Here is a 19,924-nt window from a genome sequence, read left to right as displayed (position 1 = left end):
TGGGATCACATTTTTTGGTGTGTGTATGTATGAGTTAATTATATTAACTCTTATAAACATGTTTGTTTCTTTTCATAGCTGGTTCCAAAATATTGGTGAAAGATCCCAGACCTGCACTAGGAACTCCCAGCCCAAAGCTAAGTGGTTAGTAACTTTCATTGTTTCTCTAGAAGTCATGATTTCTAAATTAGTAGTAAAGGCTCATAGAGGAGAGCTGCTCTTTTAGTATTAGTCAATGTTTTATTTACCCTGATATAAATGAAAAGCTACTAATAAGATTAAAGGTTTAGAGTCTAATCTCTACCTTGGAGATAGATTTGGCCCAGTTGTATTGAGCCAGGAAAAGTGATAGGATCTCATTTCAGTTGGGTTCAGAAATTCTCAGTGTGCATGTTATAAACTGGAGTGCCCACAAAACTCTGAGGCACTGACTCATTCAACACTCAGCAATAGCAGCCGGAATGTCACTAAGGCAGTCACAGAGATGTCAACAAAGGAGAGGAAGGTTAGCAACGGAGTCAGAAAACTGTAATGGTGAATCAATGCACAGAATTTTCCAAGGGAGATGCTTTATTGAGGACCAGATGGGTGCTCTGAATAATAATAACTCCAGCACATCAAGTGTAAACCTGGACTGTCCTGAGCACAGCACTCCAGTGATCACCAGTAAGTAAACCAGGCAGACAAAAAATAATAATGGAATAGCTAAATAACATAATAAGTTTGACCGGCATACAATTGTAAAGGTTTCTGCATCAAACAATTATAGAATATATACTTTTCTCAAAGGCACATAGGACAGCTGTAACAATTGATCATATATTAAGCAATAAATAAATCTACACAAATGTCAAAACAGCCTTTTCTGATCATGATACAACTAAAAGCTAGTAAGAAAATGGATACATTTTTAAATTTTCTGATTGTTTGGAAATTAGGAACAAAATTTATGCCTATGAGTAAATCATGAGCTAACGACATAATTAAAATGAAAAATATAACACTAGAGCTTAATTATTTTGAAATCTAAATTTGACAGAGACAGACAGACAGACAGACACCTATTGGTTGCCTCCCTCATGGGCCCCGGATTGAACCTGCAACCAAGGTACGTGCCCTTGGTCTGAAGGGAACCTGGGACCCTCAGTCCACCGGCTGACGCTCTAAACACTGAGCCAGACTGGCCAGGGCAACACTTATTTTTCTGTGCCTACCATTTGCCAGAACCTCCCTCTCCCTTGTTCCTCCTGTTATCTTTACAACTAAGAGTCTGTTACTTCCAAATTCCTGATTTTTGTAATATAGGGCAATTTAGCTTGTTACTCCCTCCTACAAATTTGTCCTAGGTACACTTTTTTTTTAATCTGATATTTTTTTTTTTTTTTTAAATTGATGTTTTTTTAGAGAGAGAGAGGAAGAGAGAGACAAATAATGATTTGTTGTTTCACTTATTTATTCATTTATTGATTGATTCTTGAATGTGTCCTGATCAGGAATTGGATCTGCGACCTTGGTGTATCAGGACAATGTCCTAGCCAACTGAGCTACCCAGCCAAGGCCAGATATACTTTTTTAAAGCTAAAAACTCTTTATGGTGCTTACTAAGTCAAGGGCTTTTTACATATACACTGTATCAAATTTTTAGGCAAAGTTCCCCTATACATACAGAGCATAACTGTGTAGTTTGAGGTTTGGGGAGGAAATACTACTGGAAGGTTGACTTGGCAAAGTTTACAGAGTCAGGACTATGGGTTTTTCATGATACCAACTACATGTCTGCCAAATATATGTTTTATTAGCAACTACGCAGAGCTATAAAATCTAAAGTTTCCATATTTTATCTTCATAATACTAATGATAGAGAACATTATATGACAAATATGACTATTATAAGGAAATAAAAAAAAGCTTTTCCCTAAATCCATGCCATTCACTCACTCACCCAAACGGGCAGGGCTCCATTGAATAGCTGATTTCTCGGGGGGGGGGGGGGTGCTTTATTATGATGTCTAGGATTAATGGAAACTTCTCTCAGCCTCTTCCCAGGATCTGAGTAGAGTTTGACATACCTAATTTCTCTAACTGTAAATGATGTAACTAATTTTAATAAAAATATTAAGTCTTATTTGGATGTATCTAACATAGTGTTTTTTCTTTAGATGGAAGTTTTATAACATTTATAATATTCTTTGATTCTGCTACAATTTTTCTCTCCCTCAATGACAGACAATTCTAGTGACAATTCTTCATCTATTCTCAAAGCTGTGTGTATGGCAGAGCATCAGTTATTGGGATAACTGAACTAGCATTGTGTACAGGGGACAATGGAGTGTCTCTCCTGAAAGTCTTCCAAGGCTATTTTGCAAGGAGGTGGGGGGTTATCTCTATGATCTTCCTCCAATGAATCTACTCCCACTGCTAGAAGAAAAGCAGTCCTCTTGGGACTGGTATATAGACTGACTTGACTCAATAAAATAATTCTATTTTCCTTCTGAAATAAAGATATTATAGGAGACTAAACATAAGTAAACTTGATATTTAGTTGGACACTAAGTGTAATTAATTGGTGTTTATCTTTTATTGATGACTCAAGTACAAATCTAGGTTGTTACAATTTTGGTTTATTCTATAATAATGGAAACATTTTTATGTGAAGAATTCATTTTATAATACACATTCCACATTATTACATATTTAGTGAATATCACTATCGGATAAACTACCATACATTAATCTACTACTTAAGGCTTGTATTTACAGAACACCATAAAATTAATGTGTGTTTATTCAATCTATTCACAGTTCCCGACGATGTGTTTGCCCAAAATTATATATGGAAAGGCTCTTACAATTTCAAAGGAAGGAAACAACCCATGACCTTGACAGTCACTAGTTTCAACGCTTCCACAGGGAGAGTCAACGCAACACTCAGCAACAGCAACATGGAACTGCTGCTTTCAGGTATTGCATTAAAGAGCAACAAATAATGCCTTCATTCCATCATTTCATCATTTTTCATTACTGTGAAATATGTGTTACTTTTTTATGACATTTATAATTCACTCAGAAACAAGGCTTTCTGGCCCTTTGGATTGATATATATATATTTCTACACAAATATAAAACTCTGTGATACTAAAATAAAGCTCCCTATGGAATATTTTTATGTAGCTAGAATGACACATCATAAAATAGAGCAGAACTTTTAATTTGAATATAGCTAAATCTTCCTCTATTCTCATAACACCAAAGAGACTGGATCTGTGATTTGCAATCTATTTTATGGTCACAAAATTATTTCTTCAAATGAAAATGTTTAGGTGGGCACCATAAGTTAAGACAGAAAAGGTAGAACTACACTACTTTAAAAGGGTATAAGGAACTCACACTGCTATCCAGCAGCTCGGCCTTTTCAAGTTTCTGTTTTCTCTGCCTAGGGCACACTACTCTCACTATCTTTGATTCCTTCTTTTTATGACATTCAGATGTTTTCTCAAATGTCATCTGGTCAACAATAAGCCTGATGACCCTTCTAAAGTAGTCTTCACATTACAAACATAGTCAGACTATATCTCAGAGGTTAGAACAGCATCTGAAACAAAATAGGCCTCAACAAAATTGTCAAAGTAATGAATCTGAATTATTGCTCTCATTAAAAAATATATTTTAAATCTTGGTATTGCACATATGAAATATATATATTTTTAAACATCTTTGCTATGTATAGATTTCAAATACAGTAGCACCCCTCCCAATCTGTGGTTTCACTTTCCATGGTTTTTGTTACCCAAGGTCAGTTGTGGCCCAAAAATATTAAATGGAATATTCCAGAAGTGAACACTTTATGGTTATAAATTGCAAGCTGTCTGTGTAGCATGATGAAATATTGCTCTATATTGCTCCATCCCTCCCAGCTGGAAAGTAATTCATTCTTGGTTTTGTGTATCCATGCTTACGCTACCCACCCTAAGTCACTTAGTATCCATCTCAACAGAAGGTCAGCAGCAACCTCATGCGAAGTCACAATGCCTGCATCACTCACCTCACTTCATCTCACCACATCCTATCATCTCATCTCATGAGCATCTGCAGTAAGATATTTTGAGAGAGAGGAAGCTCACTTTTATTATAGTGTATTATTGTAATTGTTCTGTTTTACAGTTACTGTCGTTAATATCTTATTGTGCCCAATTAGTAATTTAAACTCTGTTATAGGTATTTATGTTTAGGGGAAAAAAACATAATATATAAAGGGTTCTGGACTATCTACAATTTCAGACATCCACTGGGATATTGGAGGTATACCCCATAAATAGAACTCTCAGCATCATTTAGAATTATCGGATGATCCTGTACTAAACCCCAGAGTAAAAAGTATTAGATGTTAATATATATTGTATTTTTAAAATTATAGATAGTTGCACCTGGCCAGAGTGGCTCGGTTGGCTGAGCATAGTCCTGTGCTCCAAAAGGCTGTTGGTTCGGTTCCCAGTCCGGGCGCATGCCTGAGTTGCGGGTCTGTCCCCCAGTGGGGCCCGTATGCAGACAACCGATTGATGTTTCTCCATCGATGTCTCTCTCTCTCCTTCCCACCCCCTCCCTTCCTCCCCCCTCCCTCTCTCTAAGCATGTCCTCAAGTGAAGATTAAAAAAATTACAGTTGCCTGATCCACCTTGAAAGCAGCTTTATATCAACAAGAGAAATGCCTTTAAATTGTGACGACTGAGTCAAGTAACTTTGAAACAAACCATTTTTAAATTTTCTATAAAAGAGTTAGCACACAATACGTGTGTATTGTTGACCCTTGAACAACACAGATTTGAACCGCGTGGGTCCCGTTATGCGTGGATTTTTCCCAATTGACTTAAGCAGTTCCAACCCGAGTTGGTCAAGAGCCCACTAGCAGTGTCCGCCTGTGCGGAGGGCGGGCTTCAGTCACGCACGGGCTTCCGAGTGGGCGAGGGCGGCCAGGGCCTCCGACACCCGCGTTCTTCTAGAGGAAACTCCCTCTAATCTAGACATTTTCCAAAACAAATTTTTACAAATACAGAAAAGCAAACCTGAACGATTAGATTAATTTAATTTGCTGTCGCTGTCTCTGTAGACATCACTGATAACATTGCCCAGCACTGTTATTTTTTATTGCTCGTATATTTTTTCTATCCATTGTAATTCACATTATGTCAGGATCTATTTTTTATTACCTTTGTACCCCCAGCATATTCCTGGGATACCTTGTTACACGGGTGAAAGGTTAAGTGAGTGAATGAACGGGTAAAATTTCAACCAGCATTTAATCATCAAACTTTAACTTAGAACTTTATTCATTATTAGCCCACTGGACACATGTACATCCCAGCCTATTTCTACTCTTAAAATAACTACCATTTAAGAAAAAAAAAACACCCACATTGTTTATATGTTTTCTTCTCTCTTTTATGCCGTTACCTACATTGACCTTGTTGCACTAAAAATCCTACCTGATTTTTCAAGACCCAGCTCAAAGGCTTTTTTCAAACAAGAATTTCCTGATCACTCCAGTGTGAAATAACCCCTCTCCTTTCTGGGCTTTTATTTCGTATATTCTCTCACGTATTTTAGTTAGTTGTACACCCAACGTGTATCTCCTACTTAATGGAAAATGCTTTTAAGCATCGTATCTTTATTATAGGAACAACATATATTCATCTCCTTGGCTCCAGTTGCATCTAGAATACTGTCTTTCACATGGTCGGCACCCAATGTCTTTTAAGAAAAATATATAAACGATTTTAAAATTTGATTCATGTTTTCAAAGATTTTAAGTATCTTTGGGGAAAGAAATAATTTTGTTTGCAGTATCACGGAATGATGCTATTAAGAACATTAATACCTAAATTTAATAGCGTAGGTCATTTGAACCCCACGATGAAGATTTAAGTTGAGAACTTCAGCTGAGAGAGAGATCGGATGTTCGTTGCAGGATTTGTGAATAACATCACAGACAAAGCTGGCCTTGACTGGGCCTTGAGTTATTTATTTTTGCTATCATATGTATTATATAAGATATGTAAGGAGTTATAGATAATGAAATGAAGCATTAATGTTTCTACAGGAGTATATAAAAGCCAGGAAGCCCGCCTGATGTTACACATCTATTTTATTAAAGTACCAGCTCATGCTTCTGCTAAGAAAATGAAGGAGGAAAATTGGTCCATGGATGGCTTCGTAAGTATCATTCTTTAAAAGTCTGCCTCTGATTTTTAACAACAAATTTGTGCTTAGGTTTGTCATTAAAATTCCAGAAAAAGGTAATATTCTAAATTTTGCTAATTATGAACACACACACACACATACGTAAAAAGGGCAAAATTACTATCATGGGTAATTTTTTAAAAAAAACATGGCTGAGTATATTTAGTAATCTAGAGTGGTAAGCCTAGGATTTTTGGATTCTGGGGAGTTTTGCTTACTTTTGTAAAACTTAGGTGTACTTATAGATAGTTTTTTTATGGGTCTCATTGCATGTATTTTGTCTGTAGTCAGTAGTGCGATAAATAAATCTGTATTAAGTATAATCCGGCGTTTGTCTGGAACCACTATTTAAGGCATATGCAACATATCAATAAAAGGCTTCAGAAAAATTAAGTATGCCCATTAATGTTTGTCTATGAACAGGAAGCTGTGTAAACTGCTTCACGTGGGGAGAGGGTTGCGGGAGTCCCCCGCGGGGCCACCCCGTCCTAGTCAGCCACTAATGTGAATGGAGCTTCTCACCTGGGAGCTGCCAGCAAGGTTTAGATTCACATAGTGCGGGAGCCTTTGTTGAAAAGTGAGCGTGAGAGAGAGAAGCTGTGACCCCCGCTCTCCAGGAGCAGGCCTTCCTTCCGAAAGCAGCCCGCAGGGGAGATGTGCGGGACCCCTGGGCCTCGGGGAGTCTGGTTCTTGAGGGACAAGTGTCCCTTCTGTTTTCCTGCCTGTGCCACTATTCACGGAGTTGGGGACCAAATCTTGTCTTCAATGCCCTCAGGTTGTTTAATTGTTTTATTTCATCTAGGAGACAAAGCGAATGTATTTAAATATGAGCGTTTAAGCTATTCTTTTAGAAGTATTTCATTTTTAAATACAGCCATACCCAGAGCACGATGTCTGAGGATAAGGGGGGAAAATGTTACCGCTTGTGGCGACCTGTCAGAGTTGTAGGGATCGCTTGGTATGCTATTTTGGTCTGAAGGGGACATGGTCAAGGTTATTTTTTTTGTTTTGTTTTGTTTTGTTTTTTACAGCTTTTATAATAATACACATGACTTAGGTCGCCATTTGCCGCTAATTAGAACAAACGTCAGGGTTAATCATTATTGCTACTTATCAGGAACACTGAAATGTTTCAATTTCTTTTTTATCTGTGAGATCAAATGGTAAAGTCTTTTAAAAATATATTAGGAGTCAGCATTTGCAGCATCAGACATAGCGAGAAAATCGCAGTCACCGAGCCAGTGTTTGGCTCTGGCTAACGTGCCCGGGCTGGCTGTGGCCCGCTGTGAGTCCGCGCACGTTCCCCGGGCTCCCCCCGACGCCAGGGTAACGCTCAGAGCTGCTCAGGGGCTGGTTCTGGGGCCCAGGCTGCAGGGCCGGCAGCTACCTGAGGCTTATTTTTGGTCAGGTGAGAGGCCCTGAGGGGCATGGTAGAAAACATGCACCCCCCCTTGGTAACAGCTCTATTGAAATAGAACTCACATACCCTACAATTCACCCATTTATAGTGTTGAATTCAGTGGCACTTAGTATATTTGCAAATGTTTAACCATCACTGCAGTTGATTTCAGAATATTTTTATCACCTCAGAAAGAAATTCCATATCCTTTAGCTGTTATCCACCCAGGCTCCCCCATCACCACCCCGGCCCTAGGCAGCCACAAATCTATTTTCGGTCTCTACAGATTTCCCTGTTCTGGGCTTTCATATTGTTGGAAGTATAGAATATGTGGCCCTTTGTGCCTGACTGACTTAACTTATTATGACGCCTCTTAAGACCTAGGCTAGGAACTTGCAGTGTCAATTCCACCCACATCCCATTGGCCAAAGCACGTCTCAGGACCAAACCCAACTCAATGAGAGGGGAAGTACACTCTTCCTATGAAGGCCCGTGGGAGTGGGGAGAAGTGCATATATGCTGAGCAGTAATTTAATCTAAAAACATGGTACTTTCATACTTTAATTTTTAATTGAGCATTTGCCTCCTATTTCATCATATCCTTGCCCTTTTCTTTGACAGTTGTTTCCTTGGCCTAAAGGAAATCTATATATCTATATCATAATATTAATAATCAACCTTCCCTTTCTTAATATAATTCTTTTAAAATGAAAATTTTTATTTTGCTTTTAATGATGGCAAATTTGTACAATGTTCTGTGTTTTATATAGGAGAAAGCTCTAGAGGAAGGGACTTTGCATAATATTCATTTCAGAATAAAACTGAATACTTATTAAGGCAGAGAAAATATAGCTGTGGCCAGTCTTCATATTTAATCAAATTATAAATATTTTTAGGTTTCTGCTGAGCCTGATGGAGCTACTTATGTGTTTCAAGGATTTATTCAGGGCAAAGATTATGGGCAATTTGGACTCCAAAGACTGGGTAACGTATTCATTTTGATTTTCATGTAGTTGATTTATTGCTCCAGACATCATAAGGAAGTAAAGTGGATTTTGCATATTAGGCACACTTACTATATTTTGAATTTTGCATTGTCAGAACTATGCATTGATCCATTTTGATAGCCTTTTAAATAATCCCATTCTTCAAAATATTGGTTCTCTCTGTAACACCTCTGTACATTGTGGTTTTTTCATCATATTTCTAATAAATATGACAAACTGTCTTGCCCTTAAGCAAGTAAAAAGGAGAAAAAGTGATATAGATATAAAGGAAAATATTAAACTGTAAATTACATTATCTTATCTCATGAGAACTGTAATACTTCTCTTCAGTTTGAATATTGTTGCAGTTTTCTTACTCCTTTGAAGATGTAGAGGCACTTTGAGAAACTCACGGGGTCTGGAAAGGAGAAATAACTTTGAGAGATGGTCTCTTTTCAGGGCTCTGTGCTCTTCAGATACGTAAATTTGCTGTGTCGGGAGGCACGGGGTTTTGTTCTTATTTCCAATTCCGCTAAAATGTGTGTAAGCATTTAATGGCCTTGCTTGAAATGTATTTATTAACATACCTTTGGGTGTATAACTTCTTGGGGGTGTAACATAGTTTTGGGGTATAGTTTTCTTTTTCTTGGGGGGTACATAATTTTCCTAAGTTATACTGTCTCCCATTGTCTTATTGGGGTGTTGATACATAAAGAATAAATTCAAGCTCTAAAAAATCACTATTTGACATTTTCTTACAAATTTAATTTAAACTTTTATATAAGTATTCTGAGTCCCTGGAAAAAATAGTATAGAATAAGGTTGTAGCTGTTTTAACCTGGCCTAAGATATCACTTAGTTGAATATAACTATTTATCAAAAAGTGAAATTAGCTTTCTCTAAATGAACCATAATAGTATGTTATTTCAGATAATGCCTTCCCTAAAAGTGTGTTATTTTTAAAAACAGGGTAAAACATTAACATGGTACTGTAACAAGTCGTGCAATTAAATGCACGATGTCGTCATATAATATTTCCAAAGGCATCTCAAACACTGCATGTCTAAAACAGAACCTATAACAAGAGGACTGAAATATAACTCTTAGTTATTTCCTCTTGACAGCCCTGATTTTTCCTCTTGACAACCCTGATTTTTCCTGGTGACAACCCTGATTCTTCTCATTTTCTACCTGCTAATGGCATCGCCATTTCCTCAGCCCCAAGCAAAACGCCCTAAGCCTACGCCTTTCAGCCTCTTTCATGTACACAAACAAGGTCTGAGGATTTTAACTCCAGAGTGCTCCCCTGCACCCACCTCTCCATGCTCTCCCTTTCAGTCCGCGTCTTAATTTTGTTTCATCTGGGTGGTTACTGCACCCTTCCAGCCGCTCTGGCTCCCAGGCCGGGCCCCCTCGAGCCCACCCCCTGCCGCCTTGCCTTCCTGAGCACCCCGTTACCCCTCACTGCGAGTGAGCAGTGAGTCTGAGCTCTCCGGAACAGTTATGCCGTCTCAGTGCAGCCCCAGTAAACCATCCCCCTACTCCTACCGCGGTCATTTCTACACATCTGTGCCTGTCGCTTGTCGCATCCCCTGAATATGCCCCTGAGCTTCCCACCCCCGGGCTAATGGTCCAGCTTCCTCCTGCATCCGTTCTCCAGGCTTTCCTCAAGGCCCAGCTCCTATCGCGCACCCTCCGGAGAACACTCCTACGGGCCGGTGGAAGCGCCCTTCCCTCCCTAGGGAACTCCGGCCCTTAATTCAGGCCCCTGCACCCACTTCGCTCTCAGTCTCCTCCAGGTGTAGAAACTCTTCAGTCCAGAGGCTTTGCCTGTTTTGTATCCTGTACCCTTTCCTGAGAAAAGGTCTCCCGCATAGTAGGCATTGTGCAAAACTGGGTGGAAATGAGCGGGAGGAGTTTCATGGCTTGTTTTTTTACGCTATGTACATTTTCAAGAAAGGAAGAAATTAATTGGTTCAGAAAAGTGTGATAAATTGATTATGTATTTATAATTTTTTTTTTTTATAGGACTGAATATGTCAGAGGGTTTAAATTCTTCAAATCAACCTCATGGTACAAATAGTAGTTCTGTGGCCATTGCTATTCTTGTGCCTTTTTTTGCACTTATATTTGCAGGATTTGGATTTTATCTTTATAAACAAAGGTAAGTTTGTTGATTTTAACTACAGATATTTCCCAAATCTATAGTCATGTTCTTTTTACTACTACACTTTAAATTTTAATTTCCTTTTTTTTTTCTGGGTTGTGGCAATATCTGTTGTCAAATATCACCACAGTTGTTGAAAACCTGATTTTCCCTGCCGGCCTCTTCACCGACCCTATCTGCACACAACAAAAATTGCTCTGTTAAGGTTCCCAAGCATCCAACCTAACCCTTTCTTCTCTTGCCTATCAATTTCCTAGTACAAAACTAACTGTACAAGTTATTTTTAAATTATCCATAATGAGACTTTAGAGATACAAAATCGAGGCTAAGTTTTAAATTAAAGAGGTGATATCTGCTTCCAGATTTATTCAGAGAACTAGGAAGAAATTTAGGACCAAAACCCTTAGTTTGCATGACAATTCGGACCAATTTTACCCAGGCAGGCCTTCCATAGAATCCTCTAAGTCTTCCCCAGTTCCTTCTTTTGCCTTAAGAAGATTAGGCAATTCACCCGTTATATTTGTGACATATTATTATCGGTCCTCATTGACTACACCCATTACAACGTCCTCCTGAGAGGCTTTGCTATGTAATTCTCCACTATTTAAGACCATCCCTTATCAAGAAAAAATGATGTAGGTAACCAGATAATTAAATGTATACTTCCTATGTGGACTTTCCCCCAAACTGACGTTTTTATTATAAATATTAGTCTCCGTATTATATAAGAATGAGTTACATAAATTTGTATTACTTGTGTCTAAGCAGCTATTTAGGCCTTGTCAATATCAGACTTTATGGATGATAAAATCATTATTAAGTGTATTTATAAAGCAAGCTATGACAATCTTTTCTATTACTGTGGTAAGAAACCCACAGCAGGACACCATTTACACCTTCCTAGGTGTACGCTTCAGGGACAGGCAATACATTCACAATGTCACGGAGCCATCACTGCTAGTTCCACAACATTTTCATCACCCCAAAAGGAAACTCTACCATAAGCAGTCATTCCTCGTTCCCCTTACCCCAGCCCAGGCAACTAATCGGCTTTCTGTCTGGGCTGACTTGCCTATTCTGGATATTTCATATAATTGGAATCATACAATACATGATATTTTGTATCTGGCTTCTTAAACTTAACAATGTTTTTAAAGTTTCATCCATGTAACAGCATGCCTCAGTACTTCATTCCTTTATGTGACTGAATAATGTCTCATTATATGTTTCAGTGCGTTCTGTTTGACTGTGTCCATTAAAATCTATATACGTGTGTGTGTGTATGTGTGTGTGTATGTGTATATATATATACATATATATTTTTTTTAATGCCTAGGATCATGCCTGGCACATCATAGATGCTCAATAAATATTTGGTAAATGAATGAATAAATAGTAATGAGATTTAAATTCATCATCATCATCATCACAACTTATTTATATTATGCATGCTAATTCGGAATGATAATTTAATATTTCATAAGAAAATTTATGGTCATGGCCATAATATATCACTTATTTATATTTGCATTGCTCATATCGGTGCTATATATAAATATGTATTATATGTAAATAAAGCCACTCGGGATTTAAAAGCCACAGGTAACTTATTCAACTGTAATGTACTGAGTTTATGACTTGTCAGTAGATGCTGTGAAGTTGCCTTATCCGTGAACAATGCTAACTCAGGGATGTCGCGTCTGAGCCCCCGGCCGCCGTCTCTAGGAGAAAGTGGGCACGTAGCTAACCAGTGTTCTCGTCAACAGGACTGCACCCAAAACGCAGTACACAGGCTGCTCGGTTCACGAAAACAACAACGGCCAGGCGGCGTTCGAGAACCCCATGTACGACACGAGCGCCAAGGCGGCCGAGGGGAAGGCCGTCCGCTTCGACCCCAACCTCAACACGGTCTGCACCATGGTGTAGGCCGCGGGGCGCGGGAGGCCACGCCCGCAACAGCGCCCAGGCGCTCACTGCTAAAAAGAATAAAGCACACTTTTCAGGACTTGCTGGCTCACCTTTTGCAGAGGAATGATAGAGAAGAGAGTGTTTTTCATAAACTGGACCACAGCCCTTCTTCATGTTTGCCGTGGAGAGTTTTACAGAAATCCGCTGCACTCTGAGAGTGCTTACTCACAGTTTATTTGCTTTTTTAAAAAAGGAGATTATTCTAAAACATAAACTTATTTGCATATATTGGAGGAGCATCCATATCAGTATTTCTGTGCTTTATAAACTATATTAGAGGGACTGGGTTTTTAAAAAAAAAAAAGATATAGGGTAGACAATAAGAGCTATACTCACAAGAGTCAGTAGGTCGCTGACGTCTCTGTAACTGTCACGTGCTCCATCACACCCAGATCTGCATTTCACGCCACTCTGCTGGCTGCTTGTTCTCCGTTCTTGTCAGTTGAGTCACGGTCTCCCTGGTCTCCCTGGTCTCCCTGCTTGACGGAGACTGAGTGGGGCCCGGCGCGTTTACAGCTGGTGTGTGCCCAGCAGGGGCGGCTGCCGCTCTGGGGTCACGCTTTCTGGTTTTTGTTCCCGGGATCACGCTGCTATTCTTTCTTCACCTGGTCGCCATAGCTCCTGAGAACGGCAAGATCACCGCGCTGTCCTCCGACCCCCGCACCATGTGGCCACGCGTGTTCAGAGCCACGCTGGACACTGTGAACTCCTGGCCTCAGTCAGTCCTGTCGCCCAGAAGCCACTTAAGCTGGCAAAAATTAGCTATGATGGTGACGATTTTGCAGTTATCTGAGACACCAAACTTGCCATCCTTTTCCAAACTTCCCAGTGTTTTCGAAAGACCAGATGAAACCTAGTCACCTATTGTAATTAGTTCATAATACTCACACTTGTTCTCCCAGTTGAGCCTTCAAATCTACTTACCGTTGTTTTGAACTTTTATGTAACAATGAATTAGACATACATTTGGACCAGCCCCTAAACGTAATGACAAAAAATTCTACTCTGTCAAATCACCAATATAATTTTTTCCCCTAAAGCTGTGGATTTACCAAATTTTCGTATACTTTAGATTTTTATACTCTTATTTTTAAGAAGTAGGTTCAGGCATGACAGGTTTCTTTCCTTGTCAAGTTAAGACATGCATTTGCGAGTTATTGGTGGCTCATTTACAACTGCATCACAGTAATGCCAGCATTTTGATTTAATAGGTCATTGCCTTCCTTTTCTAGCATGTTTTACTTCATTGAATAAATTATGTGCCCAGTGTGAACTCTTTGTTGTCCCTTTCAAGTATGGATAACTCTGTAAACAGTCTTGACTTTCTGTACCATGAGACAGAGTGCCTAAGAGAAATCATTGCACCCTGGAGCGAGCGCTGCTTGCATCTCTCTCTTCATTTAGTGAATTTCTTGTAAACCACCTTGAGATACTTTGTTTTGGAAATTCATACAATTTTCTCAACATTGTACTCTACTGACAGGATGCCGTTTTAAATTTTACGCCATCAGTTATTTATTCTTGTTTATTCAAATGACTGCAATAACAACGATTCATTCATTAATGTTAAGGTTAATACATTTAAGATCTTGTTTAAACAATGTTTCTTCTGCAACTGGCTACTCCTCTTATATTAATGCATACACTTTTGTAAAGAAGTATATTTTTATGGGGAAAAAAAACTTTGTAAAAGTATGATGTAAATTTTCAGTGCAATGTAAACAAAATAAAAATGGATAATTGCTTTTGTAAAATGTGTGTTCTTTTAAAAATTTGCCTGACAGTATACTGGTCAGTAAAAGGAATGAACGGCCCATATTTCTTTTATATTTCAAGGTTCCAAAAGTTCATATTATGTATACTTGGCTACCTAGCAATGAGATGTAGGTGTTTTTTGTCTTCATATTCTATAGTTCCCCAACAGTGACACTCTTTAGAAGTGTGTAGATTCTCACTTAAAATAACAATATCACAAGAACCTCATCTCTGAATTTTTCTTGAATGTAAACATTTTAATAATACTATTTGAATTTAGGTATACCTGATGATTTCTCATATTTTAGCAGTACATTTTCTCAGAGACACTCATGTTTGGTACGCTTCATAAGTAAGAGCACAGTAACCTCTTGAGTGGCTACGTGAAACTAATGCTGAAAAACAAACACCCCTTCCAGAATGGAGCGTGTGAAGTTTCGTACTCAAGGAAGTTTTCAAGTTTCTATAAAGTGCAAGTCACAAGTTATTTAAGTTCAATTTTATGAGAGAACTCTTTTTCTCACAAAACATAGTGCTGTCTATATTTCAAAACCTCAAACCTCAGCTTTTAAAGTCTATCTCTGGTTATTACACTGTCATTGTAGAAATAAATGCTGCTTGATATAATTTTAGTTTCTTGCTTTATTTTGTTAACTGTATCACCCCAGCTTTCACTCATGTCATGTCTTCTATATTGTCTCTTGTTCTTTGTCATTTTTATTCCTCTCTGGGGTTTTTCCCCCACTTTTTCTTTTCCATTTTCTACTTTTTGTTCTCTCATTTTGGATGCTTTTCTTAATATTTTCTTTGTTTTCCATGTCTTCTTCTTTTTAGCCTTTTATTATTTCTTATATTTTCCTCTGCCCTTCATTCTTAACCCTCTCAAAAGTTAGCAATAAGGTTAGTAGAAGTAATTTTATTTTTATTTATTCCCAGCTTTATTGAAGTACAATTAACAAAATTATAAGATTTTTTAAAGTGTAAAACGTGATGATTCGATAAATGTATACTTTTGGGGGGGGGGTTAGAAATTTGCCGCTTTCTTAGCAAATTTCAACTAAGGAAGCAGTTTTAAAGAGTCTTCCATACTCCCCTTATATGTAAGAACATTAAAGCTACAGGTTCCACCCAGGATCTTTTGACACTAGAGCCTGATAATAATGATTATGCAAATAGACCCAAGGGTCAGATTTATTTTACCTGTCATTTTCACTTACAACAGAGGGGGGAAAAAGGGAACATAACATTGGCTAAGAGTCAATAAAATAACTAGGTGATTATCTCTTAAAGAGAATAAGAGAATGAATTGCTTGTCAAAGTATTAATCTGTGAATATACATTTAAAATAAGCTTAGTTAAAGTAAGGTAAAAAAAAATCATATAATTATAGAAGCTATTTATCTAAGGAGTAATTTAGAATGGGTAGTTTGAAATTTAGCTGAAAGTAATATTGATTTGCCGCTGCTTTTTTTTTTTTAGGATGACTTTGGAGGAGAGGGAATATTGACTATTGATCTGAGAAGATATACATGTCATAAAAATCTGAGAAATATTTTTCTGTCATCATTTTCATGAGCTTGGTATTCTAAAGTAATTTAAGAGCAGATTTAAAATCTACTGGGGAGTAGACCACAGGACATCAGATTTCAATCTTTAGGATGTAAAGCAATGGACTTGGTGAACACCTGCCAGATCATTTCCCATCCTTTAATAAGTTCCCATGCGTAATCATTTTATTATTCTTGAAAAAGAAGTATATTCTATAAATTCAAATTTGTAGCTATAAATTGTATTGCAAAACACAATATAAGAAATCTGTGTTTAAACTCTCATCAAAATCTAAACCTCGCTTGTAACTGTTAGCATATCTATGAAACTAGGGATGAACCCATGTGCTTTGGCAGAATGAATGAGATACATAGATGTAGAAAAAATATAAAGCCATCTACATGGTATAAATTTTAAAAGACCAAAGGCCTTCTTCCTGAACAGCATCTTTTTCATACCCTTGAGTTAAGATTTCGCATGTCCTGAAGGAACTTGTTAGAATGAAATATGTTATCTGGAGACTATCATATGATAGCATTGCAATTCCTATAAACAAATTGACATAGTTATTACAGAGCAAGTCAATGGAGCATGCATTCCTAATCTCTTTATTTTTAAGCAAGGCTTTTCCCACACTATGGCACTCTTTAAAGTATGATGTTTTTAAATGCATAAAATGAAATACAAGATGAATTAATCGTAATAAAACTTACAAAAATATTTTTCAAAAATTTAGCATATATACTAGCATACATATATATTAATATGTAAAAATATATAGAGAGATACTAATGTATACATATATATGTACTCTTCTATAGATTCAATAAGCAGCAGAGCTAGTAACTTCTGTAACTTTGAAAAGTATCATAAGCAATATTTTGAGAGTCATAACACTTGACATGAAAATATCTGATTTTTATTGGTGACAAGAGCAGAGATTATTTTTGCCTGACTATTTACTAAAGGAAATACTATATATTTAATTACAAGATTAATGAAGGTGAAAGTATGATTTTTTCCCATCCACATTTACAAACTCTGAATTCTGTCTGCAGACCAGATTAAGAACCTTGCCTTAGAGACCTGAATTTACAGCAAGTACATTGAGATGGGGCAGGAAAGAAAGCATTACTTGCTCTCTTGTGCTATTGGCAATGAAAATATAGTGTTTAATGTGGACTTTGATTACCAAATAACAGCATGAAATCTAAGAAGAAATCCCCAATGTGAAGCAGTGAGTATAAATAGCAAAATGTCACTAATCAATTAATGAAACAATATTTCTTAACATTAAACATGTGTATACCACTATGTACGAGATATAACGGATATTGGATGAATAAAACTATAAGAAACATATCTTATCCTGAAGTTACTTAGCCTTGTCAAGCTAGAAAAAATCCTTAAAGTATATTGAAAAGGTGCCGCACATTAAGTCTGTCATATTCCTGATGAATTGGTAACTAGAGATATTTTCTTTCACCGTATATCACTAGTTACCCATGTCAGCAATACACATGTTCACTGATCTGGGATTGTGCTAGAAATGGCTGTACACGTAAATCTAATTATTAAAAATTATGTTCAAAGTTTAACGATGTGGAAACCTCATTGTTCAAAACAAAAAAGACTGTTTCTTTTTCTCTCCATTTTCCCCCTTTTTCTTTCAAATACGCACAGATGCAGACAAATGTCTTGAAGCAAAGGAATGAAATGTAAATAGTAGATCTGATTACCAGGAGTGCGTGTGAATAATTACAGTTTTCTCGTTTTACGTTTTTTCCAGAGTGCATATGCATTAATTTCATTATAAAAATAATAGCTTTAAATGAAACATAGCTTGAAATTTAAAAAGTAGATGTTACTTTGATGATAACTTGGCTTAGACAAATATCCAGATCTAGAAGCAATAATTTAGAAACCTGAGAATAGGATATTCACATATTGACATATTAGAATATGTCAATATGAAGGGGGGAAAAAACAAAAACTCTAAGAACTAAAAGGGATAATGAATATACATAGCAAATTGTTCAAATAAGTTAAAGAAATGCAAAAAATCAATCCATTGAATAATAGATGATTATTCAATCATCTATTTGTTTGAAGTCCATCAAAATTGCCCAGAATATTATTGGATAAACAGGTAATTTTTTTTCCTCATGAAAACTAAATTTCTTCTAAAATTGTAACTACAGTACTGAAAAGAAGCTGAGCTAACATTTTGTGTATGTTCTATGTAGCTTAGAAAATAAGTGCTCCAAATAACTGTAACAGTAGATGTTTTGCCTACGTAACACTTTTTCAGATGTTATAAACCTTAAAAAATACCCGACCAGAAGTTGGCTTTTTTATGATTTTCCCTTTGAGCCTATGGAGTTAATGAATCTCTATTTACTTAAAGCAATTACACTATCCAACCGAATTTTTTGTTTTTACGTTGCATTTCCTATACCCCGGTTTCCCTTCAGAGGGAATAAATCTTTTGCCTTTGACATTGTATAGTCTGTTACTAAGATGTATTTAAAGCCCGTTCAGCTTGAAGAGTGCCATGCGACTAAAGAAGCAGGAACCATGTTATTTACTCAGTAATTTAATAAGTGGTTTCTTTCTTTAAAAGGAAATTTTAGGTCTTCATAAGTTCACCCCTACCCAGAACATGATGCATTTAACGGCAAAATTTGACAGCAATTGATTTGGGAAAGTAATCGTCAATTTTTCACATATAAAGAACCTGATGCAGTATTTTAGTGATGACTTTTTGTTTAAAATTATAATCTCACTTCTATTTCTCAGAATATGACTGACATGTTGATGACAAAGATGTATAAAAATATATAGAAAAAGAGTATATAGGGAATGAAAGTAAAAGTTATGCATAATTAGTATAAAGTGTGGGAAAGTTAACATTAACTCAGAGGCTTTAAAAATCAACAAAGTAAGTTGATTCATAAAATAAGTTAAATACGTAAAAAGTTTTTAAATGGCAAAATTCATAGTTCTATGTCATTTGTTTTGGAAATGTGAATCTGTTCCAACATGATTGATATTTAGGAAACAATTTGAGTGTAAAAGGATTTTGCATTTGGTTACACATGACTCCACCAACCACAGACCACTGGGAACACAGCTACACCGGCTGAGCTAAGCTGTGCGGTGATACACAGCGCACACGTGCACACACCATCTGCATCTGGTGTCACGACTGTCCACAGGTTCCTCCGCCACGTCCAAAACCCACGTCTGGCCCTTTCCAAGGTAGATAACTGGTGATAGAAATGGGTAGGAAAGGGAAGATGCAGGCAGAATAGCAGAAAATGGGAATAACCTAGAGAGTTATGCTAAAATAAAAATTTAAAAGAAATAACCTTACCATGTTGATTTTCTTAAACGTGCCTTTGCCAGACCAAGGCCTACCATCTCACAAAATGATGATATCTATCAATGGCTTGACAGAGAAAATAACTCAGAATCTAATTTCCTCATGTTCGCTCAAAGTAAATTTTATTTACTAAGTGGAAAATGGCCTGATATTTTGAAATCCTGTTGTCTGGATCTATGAGTTTTTGTTTGTTTCTTTTGTTGGTGCAAGTCTGGCCTTTTGTTTTTCACATATGAGGGAAAAGCATATGGTTCTCGCCTTTCTCCATCTGACTTATTTCACCAGCACAATGCTCTCAAGATGAATCCATTTAGTGTCTGCAACATAGTAAAATTGTGGCTCACAACAGTGATTAAGTTGAGTTATAGAATAATAATAAAAGTCATAGTTCTTACGCACTTGCTTTTGCAACCTGAGTTATTTGGTGTATATTAGTCTAACCTCCTGATCCAGATTCTGAACAAAGTAAATTTGGTAAGCCT

The 19,924-nt window shown here is 37.1% G+C and overlaps 1 protein-coding gene across 1 annotated transcript in view; it reads left to right on the top strand.

Moving 5' to 3' along the window:
* Nucleotides 1–13,218, top strand: part of CSMD3 (CUB and Sushi multiple domains 3) — a 551,595-nt gene extending 538,377 nt beyond the window's left edge. Inside the window, exons 66-71 of the mRNA XM_016224286.2 lie at nucleotides 79–144; nucleotides 2,803–2,961; nucleotides 6,095–6,207; nucleotides 8,530–8,617; nucleotides 10,648–10,783; nucleotides 12,553–13,218. Coding sequence (XP_016079772.2) covers nucleotides 79–144; nucleotides 2,803–2,961; nucleotides 6,095–6,207; nucleotides 8,530–8,617; nucleotides 10,648–10,783; nucleotides 12,553–12,712 — 722 coding nt within the window. The 3' untranslated portion in view covers nucleotides 12,713–13,218. The remainder of the gene's footprint in view (nucleotides 1–78; nucleotides 145–2,802; nucleotides 2,962–6,094; nucleotides 6,208–8,529; nucleotides 8,618–10,647; nucleotides 10,784–12,552) is intronic.
* Nucleotides 13,219–19,924: the final 6,706 nt, after the last annotated feature.

The sequence above is a fragment of the Miniopterus natalensis genome, chromosome 16 (assembly GCF_054644295.1).
Source record: "Miniopterus natalensis isolate mMinNat1 chromosome 16, mMinNat1.hap1, whole genome shotgun sequence".
Taxonomy (NCBI): Eukaryota; Metazoa; Chordata; class Mammalia; order Chiroptera; family Miniopteridae; genus Miniopterus; species Miniopterus natalensis.
The sequence above is the reverse complement of the archived record's forward strand: the minus strand, read 5'-3'. Positions and strand labels throughout refer to the sequence as shown.